At 50.8% G+C, this 13,459-nt stretch overlaps 2 protein-coding genes across 2 annotated transcripts in view; both read left to right on the forward strand.

Annotated features, from left to right (window-relative positions):
• Positions 1 to 2,140: 2,140 nt before the first annotated feature.
• On the forward strand, positions 2,141 to 6,639 carry TNNI2 (troponin I2, fast skeletal type). Its single transcript, XM_088525948.1, has 6 exons — positions 2,141 to 2,159; positions 4,394 to 4,435; positions 4,620 to 4,748; positions 5,355 to 5,444; positions 5,601 to 5,777; positions 6,400 to 6,639. Exons 3-6 carry the CDS (start codon positions 4,626 to 4,628, stop codon positions 6,496 to 6,498), a joined length of 489 nt encoding a protein of 162 aa, XP_088382074.1. The 5' UTR covers positions 2,141 to 2,159; positions 4,394 to 4,435; positions 4,620 to 4,625; the 3' UTR covers positions 6,499 to 6,639.
• A 780-nt stretch (positions 6,640 to 7,419) lies between these two features.
• Positions 7,420 to 13,459, forward strand: part of LSP1 (lymphocyte specific protein 1) — a 40,833-nt gene continuing 34,793 nt past the window's right edge. The window contains exon 1 of the mRNA XM_088525851.1: positions 7,420 to 7,536. Within this exon, the coding sequence (XP_088381977.1) occupies positions 7,457 to 7,536 (80 nt within the window). The 5' untranslated portion in view covers positions 7,420 to 7,456. The remainder of the gene's footprint in view (positions 7,537 to 13,459) is intronic.

The following is a 13,459-nucleotide window of genomic DNA, read 5'->3' on the forward strand; positions in this document are numbered from 1 at the left end:
CTTCCTGCTCACGAGCAGCAGCAGTTCTCCCCTTCTCTGCCCTACTGTCTGTATGTGCATTCCCTGCTACCCAGGGTGGCTGCCCTCTCCTCCAGGGCTGCTTGGCTCGCTTGCCCCGGCCAAGGGAGGTGCACAAGGGAGTCTTGCACATCATTGGTCTGAGAAGGTCTCCATGCCCTTAAAGAGAAGGTGGATTTTCTGCTGAGCCACCCGAGAAGCCCTTTTATACCTCCTTACTCAGCCAGCTGCCTACGGCTCGCCAGTCAGTCCTGTCTGTCCACAGGGGCTTTCAGTCTTCCTCCTCAGGACTTGGGTGAGCTGCTCTGCATGTCTCTTACTGACCCAGCTTGCTGGTAGGGTTGAAATGGAAGCAGATTCATGTGTTTGGGGGAGATAAACGCTAAGAGGGATGGCCTGCTAGGGAAAACGGGTGCTAATAAGCCTGGCTCCACCCTTTGCCTGCTGAAGAGGGTCCGTGCATCAAAAAGTCTGTCTTTTCCAGTTGCTTTCTGTCTCTTTAGTTTCATGCCTTCCCCTCACTTGACTGTTTTTTCCCTCTGGCTTGAATGGAAGGGCAAGTAGAGCTGACCTCCCCAAGGGCATGGGAAATGGCACCCCATCCTCAGCTTGGGTAACTCAACAGTGCTCCTCTACTTACAGCCATTACCCCTGTTCCTCACCTGGTGAGGGCAGTACCTTCCTCCCCAAAACTGTCCTCAGAGCTTGGAAGCCTGTAAAAGAGAGACAGATGCTCAAATTTAATGTAACCCACTGAACAGGGGATGTAGAGCCTGGATTGCAGGCAGATGGCTGTGAACTGGGCTTCTCGCTTCCTTTGTACTTGCAGCTTAGATGTCATTGAAGTGGGTGCATGTGCGTGTGTGCAGGAGGCATGAAAGCAAAAATAGCTTGCGTTCCTCCGAGGCCCTGTCCCTCAGCTACAGCTGAGCCACCTGTGGTGGCTTTTGCTTTGCTTTGCCCCAGCCTCCCTGAGTCATGGGGCCTGGCACTGGCAAAAGGCTGCTGTCTGAGGAGACAGCTGCAGCTCCTTGTGCAGCTCCCTGACCATTTTTAGAAGCACTTTCCTCCCCAGTAATGTGATGGGCCTGCACATTTTGTAGGATAAAGTTTCCTCAGGGAGCTTGTCCCTGCAATCTGTATGTCCTCCCGTCGACTCAGGGCCCATTAACACTTCACTTCCCAAGGTGGTCTCCCAGGTCTGTAGGGAGCTGAGTTTGGGGAGGTTGTCTGTCCTGCATGGGCAGGCACTTGGAGTCCTCCTGTTAGTAGGACAATACCGTTAGTAGGAAATACCATTCTGCTAGAAAGAAAACAAAATTGTGTTTATGGGACAACAATTTACAGCAAAATATAGGAGATGCAAAGGTGCTTTTCTCTCCAACACGCTGTGTTTGGCCTATCTAATTTCCACTTAAAGGAAATGCAAGAACTTGTCTGGGGTTGTGGCTTTATCAGCTCGACAAAAAATCCTTTCAAACCTCTTCTGGGTTGTTTGTGCTGTGGCTGTTGCAAAAGGTGCTCTTGCACCATGCAACATAGCCAATACTCTCTGGAGTCCTCACTACCTGCACTGGCTGTCTGACTCAACGCCCATAGTGTTGGAGCCTCTACAAGCCTCAGGACATCTCTTGCTCATGAAATGGGGCAGAGCTGTTTGCCCTGTATTGAAGGCAGGGAGGCTGAGGCCTGAAAGATCTGCTTTTTCTGTTGTTACGGAACTATATAGTGAGAACTATATGACAGAATCAAGTCCAAAAATAGCTGCTTTTCACCCTTTGTCCATCCCTGCATAAAGCGGTTTTCCTAGGGGTCACAGAAGAGATGTGTCTGCAAAAAATTACTGTGGCAAATCTCTTGCTTTTTCTGCCCCAGACACTGTTTTGCCCAGTGCCACAGACGCTGAGGTTTGGGTGTGAGGAAAGAGGCATGTGTTTGGCTCCCATCCATAGACCACAGCCTGCCTCCCCATGTGATGAAAGTTTGGGGAAGTTGCGAAATAAGAACAAACCTATTCCTCTTTTTGACTAGGGAAATCTTGCTTTGTTTTTAAGATGAAGATCATCATCATCATCATGAGTAATTGTGAAAACCTTTGTTTTTTATTCCAGGTTCACAACCACTTAAAGCAAGATGGCTGAGTAAGTTCCCATTTTCTGTCTCTAATGTTTTATTGGCCTTTTAAAACTTTTAACTATCTTTTTTTTTCTTACTTTTTAAGATTCCTCCACTTGTTTCTCATTAAGTTACTAACTGCCTTTTTTCTCTCTCTCTCTTTTTTTTTTCCTTCCTTCCTCGTCCATCTCATTCTTCTGAACAGTGACGAGGTAAGTGTGTTTTGTGTTGCTGGGCTTTTTCTTTTAGCAATGCTTGTGACACCAGCCTTGGCTTCATGGTTCCTCCTTAGAAAGAAAGCAGCTGCTCAGGAGGAAGAACAGCCCAGGCTGTTTTCTTGATGATTCCTTCCAGTAAAAGTGGGGAAAAACAGAAAACAACAACAACAAACTTTTAAAGATGTTCCTTTCTGCCAGTTTCTGGCTTGCAGTCAGGTGCTAAGGCTTTTTTTCCCTCTTTTTTTTTTTTTTTTCCCACGCTGGCCACGAGATGGTGCTGGGAACCCCTGCCTGGAGAGCAATGGCTGGTGGTCCTGAAACCTGTTCTTTGCTTGCACTGCTTGTCATTCCCCATATTTATTCCCTCACCTTCAACCTGCACAACATTGTCAAATAGCTTTTCACAGATGATCCGGTATGGTCAGCTTCTAGGGGAACATAAAGATGATGGAGATTGCATGCTTAGGTGTTCTCCCTGGTTTCCAGTAGAACAGGAGCAGGTCTGGGTTCAAAACCTTGAATAGTTACACTGGAGTTTCATTGAGTTTGCAAGTTCTGGGAGGGTTGTATGTGGCTTGTCACAGCAGAATTCACTGCCTCTTTCAACAAAGTTTGTTTGTTCTGTGTTTGTTCTTCTGGGGTTATATCTTTTCTGTGGTGTTGAAATCCCACCATTGGTGGCAGATAGTCATGTAATGCATGTCTTCAAACAGAGGTGGGTTTTGTGCAGACTGAGATGGCTCTGAATCAGCAGCAGACCCAAACTCCCTCCTAGCCAGTGCAAGAGACATAGCAACCAACACCAGCTGTTGGTTCTGCCAGCATCGCTCCACCTCCCCCCTTAGCAAGTTGCTCAGTCCTCCATCTTTGGCTGGCACTTCCCCAGATGTTGAAAACAACACAAGCTTGGGCTTGTCCTCACCTAGAGAGAAGAGCATTTCAGGAAAGCCCAGAATCTGCACAACATGGAGTTGAGGTCCAACAGGTACTTTAATTCCCCATCAAACCCAGCACTCCAAAGAGGGATGGAAGAGCACTGCAGAGTCCTCCACCTCTTTGAGGCCTTAGCACCATCTGTATATGCAAAACATGTCAGATTTTTTGCATTGCACTCTGTAGATCCTTATCCACTTCCTCCTGCATGTAGCAGAAACTCACACCCAAAAACTGCTTTCTTCTCCCCCACAACTGCATATCAGATGTCAGAGTGCATTTCCCCTGCCCCAGCCACACTCAGACTTGCTCTGCCTTCTGGGCAAAGGGCTGAGGAAACAGCTGCAATGCAGTGACAGATCAAGGTTGCAGCGTCTTTTGCAACCAGGAGACCTGTTGCTGCTGTCCCAACACATCATGGGCACAAAAAGGCAGGCTCAGTCTCCACGCTCCCCAAAACATAAAGATTTGTAGAGCTGGAGAGCGCAGTGTATTTCTCATCTGGCATTGGTGGCTTTTGTCCTGCAGCCACAGCCTTGCTGCCCTCCACCTCTCCTAGTTTAACTGGCCAGAACAGACCCTGTGCTAGGTCTTTTCAGCCCCACATATTCATGTATTCATGTGTTGGGCTGTTCCCACATGGGTGTGCCATCAATCTCTCAGAAAGAAATCCCACAGCTTCCTGTTCTCCAGGAGTGTTGGAGCCTGTTGACTTCCATGGAGAGCAAAACCCTCTTCTGGGCAAAGAGGATATTCTAAAAAATTCTAAAAAGGTTAAAAAAAATCCAAAGAAACCAGGCTTAGATCTCTGTTTTATATGCATCTTTATTTGCACTATTTTTACCTGAGGTCTAGTTTGTGGAGTTTAGATGCCTGAGATTAGCAAAGCCAGATTCAGCAAACCCTCATTTCAGAGTGCAGCCAGTCTGGGGACCAACTGTGTGTCAAGGTATGCTCACTGGTTGCAGCCAGCTCCTTGGCAGGAATGGATAGCGAGGTTATATAGCAGGGTCTAAACGGATAGCGGGGTTATACACAGAGGGGAAAAGAAGCAGAAATGGACACATGATAACCTGCCTTTCTCTCTTTCCTCCTCCTCCCACTTGCAGAAAAAGAGGAGGGCAGCCACTGCCCGTCGGCAGCACCTGAAGGTAGGTGGCATGGCCGGGTCTGGCTGAGGTATGTTGTGCTTACATCCCCTTGCTTGGGGATGCCAGTGTCGCGGAGGCAGGGAGCTCCCCGTCGGCAGAGCTGTCTCTCTGGCTGGGGTCTGCCACAGCTCCCTTGCTCTGCCCTTGCCTCCCACCTCACTGACCTCCTCTTGCTGCTTTCCAGAGTGCTATGCTCCAGCTTGCTGTCAGTGAAATAGAAAAGGAAACAGCTGCTAAGGAGGTGGAAAAGCAGAACTACCTGGCAGAGCACTGTCCTCCTCTGTCATTGCCAGGATCTATGCAGGAGCTTCAGGTAATGATTTATTTAATCCTTTCACTGTGATGGACCAGAAAGGATTTGGCTCCATCAGTCAGCATAGTGGAGCTATGTCTTCCTATCTTGGCCCTTCTCTGGATGCCTCCCTCCACTGTGGAGGCAGAGACAAGGGAGATGCAGGGGTACTAGCACCCCCAAAGACATTCTGGGGGATATCTGGCAGTGCAGGCCCAGAAAGGCAGAGTACAACTTCTGTGGGGTATTTTATGTGCAGTGCTAAGGCCACAGCCTTCTTTCTGCAGTCACCTGATGACATGCCCATGCCTGGGTGGATATCATGGAGCTGGCTTGAGTGCTAGCCTGGGGTGTCCCTGCAAGAGAAGGGGCTAGCTGGCCGGAAAGTCGCGTCTCTGATGGCATGTTGAGGCAAAAGTCCTATGGAGTTGGTGGAACAGTGAGCAGTAACTAGCTTGCAAGCCACCCTTCACTGTCTTAGATCAGTCGGTCTTGGCTGATGAACTGATCCTTCCCCAGTCTTCTGAGTGGGGATCTTTCAGAGCAGAGGAGAAGGCACAGGTCAGGGGAGAGGAATCACATGTGTGAGTTCTTGTACTCAGCTTTCCTCTCTGTTCTTCATCCAAGGACCTGTGCAAAAAGCTTCATGCCAAGATAGACTCAGTGGATGAAGAGAGGTATGACACAGAGGTGAAGTTACAGAAGACTACCAAGGAGGTGGGTTTCCTGTGGAATGATCCCTCAGCCACTTCAGAGGAGTCTCCATGCTTATGGAGCTCATGCTTAGCTCCTCCTCACACCAATTGTTGGCACCTAGTCCATCTCCTGAAGCTGATGCCCCCCTCTCTCTCTACCTTCATTTCCTCCCCACAGCTGGAAGACTTGAACCAGAAGCTGTTCGACCTCAGGGGCAAGTTCAAGCGGCCGCCTCTGCGCAGGGTGCGCATGTCTGCTGACGCTATGCTGCGGGCTCTGCTGGGCTCCAAGCACAAGGTCAACATGGACCTCCGCGCCAACCTGAAGCAAGTCAAGAAGGAGGACACTGAGAAGGTATCCCTCCCATACACCAGGCCCATGGTCCTGGGGACCCCAAGTAGCAGATAGGCCTGAGGGTGACCCCAGTGTTTTCTCCTGCATCTCCCACAGTATTGAAAAAGTGGAGGGTAGCCCCCAAAGTATGCGGCGGTGTGGAACTGGGCTCCTTGAGCTTATGAGAAGGGAGAAGTTCTCTGGTGTTTGCAGTGAGATTTCCATGGCTGGATGCATGAAGGACATTGTCCAGCCAGCAGCAGTGGCACAATGTTGCAGGATGAGCCACACCAGCTCTGCTGTGGCTCACATGCATGGGGGTGAGCAGAGCTCGAAAGCTCAGGCTTGGGGCACGGGAGGCTCTGAGCTGGGGCTCTGCTCCCCCAGGATTTGGAGTTTTATCTCCGAACGCACTTTGGCAGGGAGGAAAGCTCTACAAACTGTCCAAAAAGTACTTTAAGGGTAGAAAATCACTTCCATATTTAATGCTGCCCCAAGGAAGTCACTTTTAAATCACAGGGAAGTCCTCACATTCATGGGCTCCGCTAGCTACTGGGATGGTGGGGTGGTAGGCTGAAGGGCAGTGCGCGTGAGGCCATGGGGCATTGCCAGCTGCTCTGCCATGCATGCCTCTGACCTGCAGGAGAAGGACCTTCGCGATGTGGGTGACTGGCGGAAGAACATCGAGGAGAAGTCCGGCATGGAGGGCAGGAAGAAGATGTTTGAGGCGGGCGAGTCCTAAGCACCCCCTGTCAAAGGCAGTCGCTCAGCACCCGTGGCTCCCGCCTTTCCCCTGTCTCTCTCCCATTTTCGAAGAGCTGTGGGGGGAACGTGATGGTGTAAATAAAATTTGGTAGTGGACTAGGGCCCCTGTCGGCCCAGCTGTGTCTTTTTGGTGTAAGGACCTCTCTGAGCTTCAGGGCCTCAACACTGTGGGGGTTCGTCCAATCTGCAGGTTGCTCGCTGGGGGTGAACAAAAATGGCAGGGCGTGGAGGAACGATTTGCCATGGGAAGGAAATGGGTGAGGCTGGGCATGCACAGCATCAGCAGCCATAACTCCTGCTGCTTCCTCTTCTGCCTTGGCAGGGCTGGCCCTGGCTGCTCCATCCTCCTCCTCCCCAGCCTGTGTGCACAGGCAGAGGGGCAGGTCACCAGCCTGGTGGCCCAGTGGTGGCTGGAGGCCATTGTTGTGGTCCTCATGGCAGCGCCTCAGTCATGCTCCTTTGGCCCTGCCATCTCCAGGTGGTACCTGAGTTGCTCTCCTGCCCTTTGGGCCTTACGCAGCTCATACTGGGGTGCAAGGAACCTGGGGTGGGAGCTGGGGGGTAGACCCCATTCTGTGGCTGCCCCAGCCGTGCTATTGACAGGTAAGGTGTGACACCAGGACAATGTCCACACCTTGACCAGCTTGTCACCCAGGAGCACCAGCACCCCGCAGTGTGCAGTTGCCTGCGCTGTGAACGCAAAGGCAGGCTGCCGTGCTCACTGCCACAGGGTGATACTTCCTGATTTCAAAGTCGACGGCAGAGGCAAAACCTTAAAATAATCCAAAAAATGAAGCTGTCTCCCATCCCCCCAAGCCCGTGAGGTTTCCGGTGTAGCTCACTTCTGCTGAGCATAGGAAGGCTTGAGGCAGCAGCGTGAGCCATCACTCGTCCCCAGCAGAGCTGCCTGCCAGGGCTGCCAGCAAGGAGAGAAGATGTCAGACTCAGAAGAGTGCCAGGCGGGTGCGGAAGGCATGGATCAAGTAGTGGATGAGTCCCCCCTGGAGAGTGAGAGGTGAGGCCTGGGTATGGGGCAGCCTCCTCCATTTGATGGACCTCCCCAAGTCGGGAGAGACTTAGTCTTGCTAAATTTCTTATCTCTTCTGACCTCCAAAGCCCTTGGGGATAGGGCTGGGAGGAAGACCTGGGCTTCACCATCCAAGGTCAGCCAAGGGGTCTAGCTACAAGGCTTGGACTTGCTGTTGTGCACCATAGTTAAAATCAGACCCCTCTTTAAGATAAGAGGGTGGAGATTAGCTGCCTCTTCTCGAAGCAATCCCGGTGACATCCCACCTGAGCTTTTGGGGGACACGGGCTTTCCAGAGCACTCTCCCTCCCCCCGCAAAAATGTGATTGCACTTATCTCCCGCTGATACCTCTGGGCTGGGCAGAAGCTGTAGAGCAGCCACCAAGGAGGCTAAGAAGGCATTTGGAAATGTGGTAAGCCCTCCTGGAATAGATGTTCTCTCTGCTGTGGGTGATCTTGGAGAAAAGAGTATTGGAGATACTTAAATCCCTTTAGCTTTCAGGGCATATGAGCAAATCTGCCGTTTTTACCTCTCCTGGATGTTTGTGAAACTGGAGGCTAAAGCCTCAACAGTGTGGCGGCGGGATGTGGTGGGGAGGTGATGCTCTTTCAGAGATCTGAACTCTTCCTGTGTCTATTCTGGAAAATTTTCAGGCTACCTACTCCCATTTTGAGGTTTATACATCTCTCTGCCTGATCTGCCTTGTTGCTTTATTCACAGTGACTATAAACTTGGTCTGTCAGTTCCAAAGCAGACAGTATTCCATAGGGGTTAAAAGAAAAGAGACCAGCAGCAGAGACCAAATTGCAGCTGTCTGTGTGTCAGCTGGTCGAGGAAGACAGAGAGAAGCTCAGTCGAGGTATCACACTGACGTACTTAGATTTGGATTCTGCTGGATTCAGACTGCACGTTTGGGGAGCCTGGGGGTTTGCCTGACTTTTGCCTCTAGCTTCAAAGCTTGCATTAGCATTTCTCCCCCAGGCTGCTGAAAGCTGATGCAGTTCATGTTCTCAGAAAAAAAGAAAACCTTGAGTGACAACGAGAGGAGCAAGGTGTGTCATCTCCTGTCACTAATGGGTGTTGTAAGTGTTTTGCCTGACACCTGACAGCAATTAGCTGGGGCTGAGGACTCGACTGGAGGCTTCAAAAGGTGGTGGAGGGCCTGTGTGTGACTGTCTTTTCTCAGAAGAGGAAGCTTTTGCTGATGAGGGTATGCACTGATTTCTCTGTGTATTGTGCGGGGTCTCCCAGTGCCTCTGCAATGTAAGGTCCTTGCAGGTGGCTTAGGGTATAAGACTGACCTCAAATGGGCTTCTTCCATGGGAGCTGATGCTGCTGTGGCTCAGGGTGCTGGAGCTTTCCTGTTTCTGTCTTGCTGTGGTGTGTACAGGTACACCTGCTCCAGTGGGGTCTCCTTGTCTGGTGAGGCAAGGTCAGGTTTTTTCCCCTTTGCGTTTCTGGCAAACAGAAGAGGTTGCCTGGCAGGATCTATAGCAGTCCAACTCTAGAAACTTGTTAAAATGTGGGTGTATATATAAGTATTGATGGAAAGGTGGTACATCCCTTCTTTTCTTTCCCTTAGCTGAATCATTAAAATTTTAATGAAATCTAAGAGTTAATGAAGAAAAAAAAAAAGTAGGGGGGAGGAAGAAAGCATTTTCTTTTTTGTTTACAGAATATGGAGAAGTACTTTCTCTCCCAACCTGTGTAACAATTTCTAAATATCTGTTTTAGTTTGTTATCTGCCAGGCTCTTGTCACTTCCACTGCTGAAATGGAGGAAGCAGCTGTTTGCTCCCTGTTTAGGGCTACCTCATCTCACCAAGTGGCCAGGGTGAGGAGCTCGCCTCTTTGACCTTCCCTCTGCTTGAACAGAAAGCTGTTTTCAAGCCGCTCTGGGTGCAGAGGGAGCCAAGGCAATGCTCCCCAGGCAGTTTAAGCGCTGTTGGAGGTGTAAGCAATGAAGTCTATGAAGGAACTCCCTGGAAAGCAAATCATGAGGCTCACCAGTACCAGTGTAGATGTGCAGTGAGGATGTATAGTGGGCGAGCGAAAAGGAGTTGGGCTTGCTTAAGCGTTGAACCATTTCTATGCAATGCTGCCCAGCATACATGACAATTAGCTAATACCTGCATAACTATACCACTGCAATCCTAATTACTTTGTCTGCAGCTTGCTCTTTTTTTTTTTTTTCCCCATACAAATTGGGGCGTTCTGGCAAAAACTCATGCTGGTGCAGCAACACCGAGAGCAGCATTTGGGCTGGAGTGGGGAGGCAGGCCTCACATGGTAACGCAGAGGGGCTGGAGGGGCAGGGCAGGCCTGCTTTATGCTATGGCTAGATAACCGAATGCACCACTGCTATTCAGCTCACTGGCATAAAGCAGTGGGATCTTCAGGTAGGCCCTGACCACAGTTACTGGATGTGTGGATGTGCTTGTGCTTGTGCTTGCGTTGCGGCTATTTGTGCTGTGCTCTGCAGGGTATTCCCAGCTGAGGGGGATCTCTCTCTGCAGCAGGAGGGTTTCCCTGCTGCTGCTAGGGGCTGAGAACAGCCTTCTACAAATACACTCAGCTTCCTGAGGCCCCTTCCTGCTGGGGCTTCCCATGCCCAGAGCCACGGGGAGCCCTTGGCAGCCCTTGTATGGTCACTGCCTGGGGAAAGGCTTTGCTGTGCTAGCAAGCCCCTGTCCTGTCCTCGCCATATCTGTCCCCAGCTGTCTTGAATTCTCCACATCCTTACAGAACACTTGGAGGATCCTTACTAAGATGACTGTTGTTGCTAAGTATATCTATGGCTGGAAGGAGGTTGTCTAGGGAAAAGTGATATGTAGCAAGTTTTTGGACTCCTCGGGGCATGGGATTCCTTAGGGGAGGGATGGTTGATCCCCGTTCAGATCCCTGCACAGCTAAAGACTAACCTAGCTGAGTGAATCAAAGAGGGGAAAAAATGGTGAAGTGAGCAAGGGAAGATCAACAGGTTTCACAAGGATAATTTAGTAAAGCTTGGCAACACTTCAGTACTTTCAAATTGAATATAAGTGTGTTGGGAGTGGCCTTGAGTGGAGGGTAAGGAACTGCCTTCCTCTCATTACTGGGGCATGTCAGGTGTCTGCACTGTCCCTTTTCCCTTGGAGAGAAAAAGAACGACCAAGAAAAATGCCCTCTCTTTCTCTCTCTCTCTAGCCTAAAGGCCTAGGTTACTTTGCATCTGAACTTGTTTTGCAATGAAAAGCTGCAGGTTAGGAGGGGAGTGCGTGTTAAAGGAAGCAGGGGATTGCCTGGTGGTTTGAATTCTACTTCTCTCTTTAACCGTGGGCGAACGTGTGAGCGCTGAGCGTAGTCACAAAAAGAGGATGTGCTCTTGATGGGCTGTCTCAAAACTGCTGGGTGGAAGCCTGGCTGCACCGTGGCGTCCTCTCCCCTTGGGTTTGGGGGAGACCTTGCTGTGGGACTACGTGTGCAGGCAGGGTTGGGCACCCCAGGCCTGGGCTGGGTGTTGTGAGGAGGCTCTTGGCAGCCTGGCACTGCCTGGGTGAGGATGGGCCGTAACCCCACGGGGCTGCAGGCATCCCAACCCCTGGGCCCACAGGGTCGCGGGCTCCGAATCCCACGAGGGGGCGAGCTCTGCTCGGCCATAGCCACAGGCCAGGGCCCTGAGGCCAGCAGCGGTGAGGAAAACGGGGGTGGCCAGGCAGGGTTAGGGGAGAGCTGCTGTCCCCTGTCTGGTGCAAGGTGGTCTCCTGGCCTTGGGGCGGGTGGGGACAAGTAGGGGCTGTTCTCAGCTATGCCACAGGAGTTAACTGAATGCAGGTCTCTGCCCTCGCTGTGGCTGAAACAGGGTTAGTGCTGCTCCATGGGCGAGCCTGAGTGCATCTCAGGTGGGATTATCACAGCTGCCCATGGTGTCTGCACAGGCCCTGTTCTGCAATGAAGTGGTTAATGGGGGTGTGCACCTCCCCCAGCAAAGCCTGGGGACCCTGGGCCTCTGTTCTGAGCCTGATAACTAATGCCTTGCTGCAGCTCTGCCTCCATCCATACTTGTGCCCATCATCGTGCTGATCTTCTACCTCGTTCACCACTTACATTGTCAGTGGAGTTGGCTCCTCTCCGGAGCTTGATTGGCCCCACTCACTTTCTTCTGCACTGCTCTCCCAGGACTTCGGCCCTTTCCCAGGGAAGCAGTTATCCAGACTGGCTGCTTCCACTGCTGGGAGGGTGCAGCAGCCAGTGCCCCTTCTCCTCACTGGCTCACATCTGGAGCACGCTGCTGGGCAAGCAGCCTCCCGGAGCAGGTCTTGGCACTGCGCTTCTCTCCAGAATGGAGAAGGTCCTTGAGCTGCTCCCCACTTCTGGGCAGATGGGAGAAGGTGGGTCCTACCGTGGTGTTTTTTTTTGGGGGGGGGGAGTGGGGGTAGGGGAGGAGGAGAGGTGGGCACTGGAGCACAAAGGAAAGAGGTATCCAGAGTCCATGGTGATTTGGTCTGGGCTCCTTGGCTCCTATGGCCATTCTGACTCCTCCACTGAGAGTGCAAATCTGCTGTCATGAGCAGGGGTTGTTGGGTAATGTCATGTCTTACAGGTGTCTTGAATATCCCAAGGAATCTAAAAATGGAACTTGATATCTATGGGGAAGCACCTAGGTTGCTCCCTGCACTCATAATACTGCTAGCAAGCACGAGGCACTGCTGAGATTTGCCTCGGGCTGTCCTGAGGCTTGGCTGGGTGTCTTGGTCTCTCTGTTGTGCCGGCACTCTGCAGAGGCTCAGCCATGAACGGGTTAAGCAGCACCGCTGGAATCCGGGTGTGTTTTCCTTGCCAGAGGATCCCTCCTAACACACACCAGATGTGTGAGGCAGCCATCGGAGTGTCTTAATCCCAGGTTTCGGCACTCTGGGTTGCCTTTCTCATGGGCAGGTCTGCAACAGGCTTTTTGGGGCTTCACTGTTGCTTTGCAGTGCACAGGCAGGGTGGTTGGCAGTCTCATCCTCTGCAAGAAAAACTGCAGCAAGCCAGGGCTCTTAGCCCTGTTCTGTTATTTGTTGCCTTAAGTTAATAATTCCTGGGATGCTGGGGTTAGAAACATGGTTAGGTGCTCAGTGCTGAGTCATATGGGGATGAGCAGCTTTGTCAGAGATGGGGCAGAGCCAGGTAACTCCATCTCTGGAGGAATGGAGGAGCAGCTCTGGTTCATGGCAGCTGAAATACCCTCCCAGCATGTCTGATAACAAATCAGGGACTCTATGGGTAAAGAGGAAAAAAATAAAAAAATAAACAAACATATCACTGGAGTTCCTTGATGAAATTCAAGTTGGTGGGCTTCTGTTATCAGCCTGATTGATCCTCTTGCACCACAGGATCTGCAGACTTGGAGCCACCTGGGAGTAACTTTTTGCTTAGCAATGTGCAACACAATTTCCTTGGAGTTTTCCTGCTATTGTACCAAAGTGCAAAGCAAACTTTTTTAGCTGGTGCAAATCAGCATCATCCCACTGGCTTCAGTAAAGCTGTTGGTTTACATAAGCTGGAGTTTCTGGCTTACATGCTCACTTTACAAATGTGTCCTTTGCTAGGGATTGTTTTAGCATTACTAAGAAGCCCCTCTTCCAACTTTAAGTATTTTTCTGCTGTTAAATGGACAGTATGTGCAACTCCTTTTATCAAGCCCATGCCAGACAGTATGGAAAATATGATCTCTTCTTTTGTGCGTGTGTATGCATGTGCTTTGCTGCTGCAAATGTAATTTCCTTTCCAGTGAAAGATTGTTCCAGAGCTGTTACCATTGACAAACTGTGAACTATTGACAGATCTCAAACCATCACAACTGCCAGCCATTTGGGAGGGCTGAATTATCCCTCAACAAAACAGCTAGCAATAATCATTTCCTGTTAAAATAAGTGTCTCTAAGCAG

This window comes from Tinamus guttatus, unplaced genomic scaffold (genome assembly GCF_059628265.1).
Source record: "Tinamus guttatus ecotype Peru unplaced genomic scaffold, ASM5962826v1 Tinamus_guttatus_pri_ptg000240l, whole genome shotgun sequence".
Classification (NCBI taxonomy): Eukaryota; Metazoa; Chordata; class Aves; order Tinamiformes; family Tinamidae; genus Tinamus; species Tinamus guttatus.

What these genes read in the sequence shown, in the direction of transcription:
- TNNI2 (XM_088525948.1), top strand. Translation starts at nt 4,626, where the DNA reads ATGCTCCAGCTTGCTGTCAGTGAAATAGAAAAGGAAACAGCTGCTAAG. An exon ending in GATCTATGCAGGAGCTTCAG is followed by an intron (nt 4,749 to 5,354) that starts GTAATGATTTAT and finishes TCTTCATCCAAG; the next exon opens with GACCTGTGCAAAAAGCTTCA. An exon ending in TACAGAAGACTACCAAGGAG is followed by an intron (nt 5,445 to 5,600) that starts GTGGGTTTCCTG and finishes TCCTCCCCACAG; the next exon opens with CTGGAAGACTTGAACCAGAA.